Consider the following 5000-nt stretch of genomic DNA (forward strand, 5'->3'; position numbering starts at 1 on the left):
GATGATACTCAGTATACTTGGAATAATCACATTAATAGTTGCATTGACAGTTATCTTCAGTACCAAATCTGTATTGATAATTACATTGTAAGTGGTAATGACAATTCCAGTAACAATAATTCCAGTAACGAGAATTCCAGTAACGAGAATTCCAGTAACGAGAATTCCAGTAACGAGAATTCCAGTAACGATTACATTTCTAGTTCCATTTCTAGTCAAAGTGAAAATAGTAGTCAAAACGAGGATATCACAACGAGTGATCAAACTATACCAGAAAGTTCTACTCATATGGGTGTAACTCAACAATACCGGCATTTGTGGGTTCAATGCGAAAATTGTTATGGATTAAATTATAAGAAATTTTTTAAATCAAAGATGCATCTTTGTGAACAATGTGGATATCATTTGAAAATGAGTAGTTCAGATAGAATCGAACTTTTGATCGATCCGGGCACTTGGGAGCCTATGGATGAAGACATGGTCTCTCTGGATCCCATTGAATTTCATTCGGAGGAGGAGCCTTATAAAAATCGTATCGATTCTTATCAAAGAAATACAGGATTAACCGAGGCTGTTCAAACAGGCAGAGGGCAACTAAACGGTATTACCGTAGCAATTGGGGTTATGGATTTTCAGTTTATGGGAGGTAGTATGGGATCCGTAGTCGGGGAGAAAATTACCCGTTTGATTGAATACGCTACTAAAGAATTTCTACCTCTTATTATAGTGTGTGCTTCCGGAGGGGCACGCATGCAAGAAGGAAGTGTGAGCTTGATGCAAATGGCTAAAATATCTTCTGCTTTATATGATTATCAATCAAATAAAAAGTTATTCTATGTACCAATTCTTACATCTCCTACTACCGGTGGGGTGACAGCTAGTTTTGGTATGTTGGGGGATATCATTATTGCCGAACCCAATGCCTACATTGCCTTTGCGGGTAAAAGAGTAATTGAACAAACATTGAATAAAACAGTACCCGAGGGTTCACAAGCGGCCGAGTATTTATTCCAGAAAGGCTTATTCGATCTAATCGTACCACGTAATCCTTTAAAAAGCGTTCTGAGTGAGTTATTTCAACTACACACTTTCTTTCCTTTGAATCAAAATTAGAACATTAAGTTCAATTATTTTGAGCAAACAAGTAATTAGTTTATCGGAATCCAAGTTAAAATTAGACGAATGGGGTTTTCTTTGTTGGCATAAGATCTAATTATATAAAGAATAAAAAGTCACAGAAAATCCGCCCCTTTTTCTATATTCCTGATTATTGATCAAGAAGCCTCTATTAACAAGATAAAAGATGAAATTCTTATTTTCGTGAAATTAGGCAAATCAAAAAAATATACTCTTCTCGTCATATATAATGAAAATCTATAAAATATAGAATTTTTTCTTTTTTTTATATCTTACGATAATCCTATTTTGACTAAGAATCCCTGATGGATGGGATTCTAACAAACCCTTCAATATATTCAATATAAATAGAATCTAATTAATTTTTAAGAAACTTTTTGCTTAGTAAATGAAATTCGAAGACAAGAGCAAAAAATGAAGAAAATAATATCTCATCCATATCCTTTCAAATCTTTCATGTAGAAAGATCAAAAACTACATTATATACTCACTTAGATAGATACTTATATTTATACTTAATAGCTATTAAGTAATAATAATAATTCCAATTTAGAATTATCAAATTATAATAAGATATCTTTATATATAATAAGATATCTTTATATTATAAATATAAAATATAAATAATAATAACAGGTACAAATAGTAAATCGAGGTAGCCATTCTATGACAACTCTTAACTTTCCCTCTGTTTTGGTGCCTTTAGTAGGCCTAGTATTTCCGGCAATCGCAATGGCTTCTTTATTTCTTCATGTTCAAAAAAACAAGATTGTTTAGAGCCGATGGCACAAAATCTCATCTATTTTTTTTTTCAAAACTGACGCTTGTATCATAACACAGATATCTATTTAGCAAAATATGGTATAAGCGGCTTCCGCCGAAAAACTCTTATGTCTCCAGAAAATGCTATAGGGATCAATGGATTCTAGCTATTTTCAAATAGACCCGAATTGACGGATAGCTGAACTGTAAAGTTGGTCTATCTATTTGGCTATCTTTAGTGAGATCGTACGAAGGGTATGTTATTAGTTTAGATCTAACGAATTTAATGAATTACTCCTAAAGGATCACATCAAACTAGTGCTAGTTGATGCGAGTTACTTCGGAAAAAAAAAGGACTAAAGTCAAATTCATTTGGGGTATTCTCTCAATTCCAAAAAAATCAACTGGATCAAGTATGAGTTGTCGATCAGAACATATATGGATAGAACCTATAACGGGGGCTCGAAAAACAAGTAATTTCTGCTGGGCTGTTATCCTTTTTTTAGGTTCATTAGGATTCTTGTTGGTTGGAACCTCGAGTTATCTTGGTAGAAATTTGATATCTTTATTTCCGTCTCAGGAAATAGTTTTTTTTCCACAAGGAATTGTGATGTCTTTCTACGGAATCGCGGGTCTTTTTATTAGCTCCTATTTATGGTGCACAATTTCGTGGAATGTAGGTAGTGGTTATGATCGATTTGATAGAAAAGACGGAATAGTGTGTATCTTTCGTTGGGGATTTCCTGGAAAAAATCGTCGGGTCTTCCTCCAATTTCTTATAAAAGATATTCAGTCTGTCAGAATAGAAGTGAAAGAAGGTATTTATGCTCGTCGTGTCCTTTATATGGATATCAGAGGCCAGGGAGCCATTCCATTGACTCGTACTGATGAGAATTTTACTCCACGGGAAATGGAACAAAAAGCTGCTGAATTGGCCTATTTCTTGCGTGTACCAATTGAAGTATTTTAAGAAATGAGCCGGAATGCTTTCTCAGCAGGAGGGCAAAAACGCAAGAATGCTCTTTTTCCATAACATAACTTAATTGAGGTTTCTTCAGAACATTCATTCGAGTCAAAGCAGACATATATGGAACAAGTATAAAAAAAACTATTTTGGGGATCTTTTAGATGTATCGATTTAGATGTATCGAAATATACATAACTCAATTCAATAAAAAAATAAGAAACAAATCGAAATATCTCATAATCAACCATTTAGAAATAAGGAAATTCCACCCTTTTTAACTTGTTGGAATTGAGACTTTAGAGATCATATCTTGTAATTTTTTCGAAGCTTATTTTTATACTTTTTGTGCTCCTTAATGACCAAAAAATTGAATCTCTTATAATGATAATTAGCAAATTTATGTCGTTTTTTGCCACTCATTTTTCACAATATTCTTCAGAAATTTCCCTCAATTATTCTATCCCTGACTACTCATAGTAAGTTCAATTTTTTCGAAATATTAGAGATTTTTATATAATGATAGAAAAGGAGTTCTTTCGTCTCAAAATCTGAATAATATTATTCATTATTTCAATTTTTCTGGGCATTCATCGAAAGGAGATATGTGCTTCGAATTTGACCAATTGAGATATAGGTAAACATTATTTTTTGATTATTTATCCATTCCAATTTTTCGTCTATTTCTGTATTTTTTTCTAAATTCATAGGTTCGATAACTTGTAATAGAACTGATGCGGGAGAGAAATATTAGATTACATAGAGTCGACGAATGAGATAGGTTCATTAACAATTCAGAGATGAAAAAATGGAAAAAAAGAAAGCATTCACTCCTCTTTTATATCTTGCATCTATAATATTTTTGCCCTGGTGGATTTCTCTCTCATTTCAAAAAAGTATGGAATCCTGGGTTACTAATTGGTGGAATACTAGGCAATCCGAACCTTTTTTGAATGATATTGAAGAAAAGAGTATTCTAGAAAAATTCATAGAATTAGAGGAACTCCTCTTCTTAGAGGAAATGATTAAGGAATACTCGGAGACACATCTACAAAACCTTCGTATAGGAATTCACAAAGAAACAATCCAATTAATCAAGATACACAACGAGGGTCGTATTCATACGATTTTGCACTTCTCGACAAATATAATCTGTTTCATTATTCTAAGTGGTTATTCTCTTTTGGGTAATAAAGAACTTGTTATTCTTAACTCTTGGGTTCAGGAATTCCTATATAACTTAAGTGACACAATAAAAGCTTTTTCTCTTCTTTTATTAACTGATTTATGTATCGGATTTCATTCGCCCCATGGTTGGGAACTGATGATTGGCTTTGTCTACAAGGATTTTGGATTTGTTCATAATGAGCAAATTATATCTGGCCTTGTTTCCACTTTTCCAGTCATTCTAGATACAATTTTCAAATATTGGATTTTCCGTTATTTAAATCGCGTATCTCCGTCACTTGTAGTGATTTATCATTCAATGAATGACTGAAAAATTATCTACCTAATCCAATTAGAATGTTTCTTACTTTGCAGTTGTACATAAGCAAAGCATTGAAAATCGTACTCACTCTTTATCTTTCTACCCATCCCGGAGATTCATCCTATATATTAATCCAGTCAAATTATTCCAGTAAATAACAGAATCGTGGATAGGAAACTCCATTAGTGACCTACCCCAATTTATTGTATAAATTTTCGGGATCAATGGTTGGACCATGCAAACTAGAAATAATTTTTCTTGGATAAAGGAACAGATTACTCGATCTATTTCCGTATCGCTCATGATATATATCATAACTCGTGCATCCATTTCAAATGCATATCCCATTTTTGCGCAGAAGGGCTATGAAAATCCACGAGAAGCGACTGGACGTATTGTATGCGCCAATTGCCATTTAGCTAATAAACCAGTGGATATTGAGGTTCCGCAAACGGTACTTCCCGATACTGTATTTGAAGCAGTTGTTCGAATTCCTTATGATATGCAACTGAAACAAGTTCTTGCTAATGGTAAAAAAGGGGCTTTAAATGTGGGGGCTGTTCTTATTTTACCAGAGGGTTTTGAATTAGCCCCTCCCGATCGTATTTCCCCCGAGATAAAAGAAAAGATGGGCAATCTGTCTTTTCA

The 5000-nt window shown here is 33.4% G+C and overlaps 3 protein-coding genes across 3 annotated transcripts in view; all 3 read left to right on the top strand.

Annotated features, from left to right (window-relative positions):
• The window catches only part of LOC122195724 (acetyl-coenzyme A carboxylase carboxyl transferase subunit beta, chloroplastic-like), a 1706-nt gene extending 593 nt beyond the window's left edge, over window positions 1-1113 (top strand). The window contains 1 exon segment of the mRNA XM_042897801.2: window positions 1-1113. This exon segment is cut by the window's left edge and continues 225 nt beyond it. Coding sequence (XP_042753735.2) covers window positions 1-1113 — 1113 coding nt within the window.
• Window positions 1114-1145: 32 nt separating this feature from the next.
• On the top strand, window positions 1146-3106 carry LOC122197498 (photosystem I assembly protein Ycf4). Its single transcript, XM_042901671.2, has one exon. It carries the CDS (start codon window positions 2228-2230, stop codon window positions 2867-2869), a length of 642 nt encoding a protein of 213 aa, XP_042757605.1. The 5' UTR covers window positions 1146-2227; the 3' UTR covers window positions 2870-3106.
• Window positions 3107-3379: 273 nt separating this feature from the next.
• Window positions 3380-5000, top strand: part of LOC122194934 (cytochrome f) — a 6292-nt gene continuing 4671 nt past the window's right edge. Inside the window, exons 1-2 of the mRNA XM_052768007.1 lie at window positions 3380-4324; window positions 4572-5000. The exon at window positions 4572-5000 is cut by the window's right edge and continues 4671 nt beyond it. Coding sequence (XP_052623967.1) covers window positions 3672-4324; window positions 4572-5000 — 1082 coding nt within the window. The 5' untranslated portion in view covers window positions 3380-3671. The remainder of the gene's footprint in view (window positions 4325-4571) is intronic.

The sequence above is a fragment of the Lactuca sativa genome, unplaced genomic scaffold (assembly GCF_002870075.4).
Source record: "Lactuca sativa cultivar Salinas unplaced genomic scaffold, Lsat_Salinas_v11 Lsat_1_v11_unplaced_51, whole genome shotgun sequence".
In the NCBI taxonomy this organism is placed as follows: Eukaryota; Viridiplantae; Streptophyta; class Magnoliopsida; order Asterales; family Asteraceae; genus Lactuca; species Lactuca sativa.

Bases quoted from the DNA above. Each gene is read 5' to 3' on its own strand.
- LOC122197498 (XM_042901671.2), top strand. From the start codon at position 2,228: ATGCGAGTTACTTCGGAAAAAAAAAGGACTAAAGTCAAATTCATTTGG.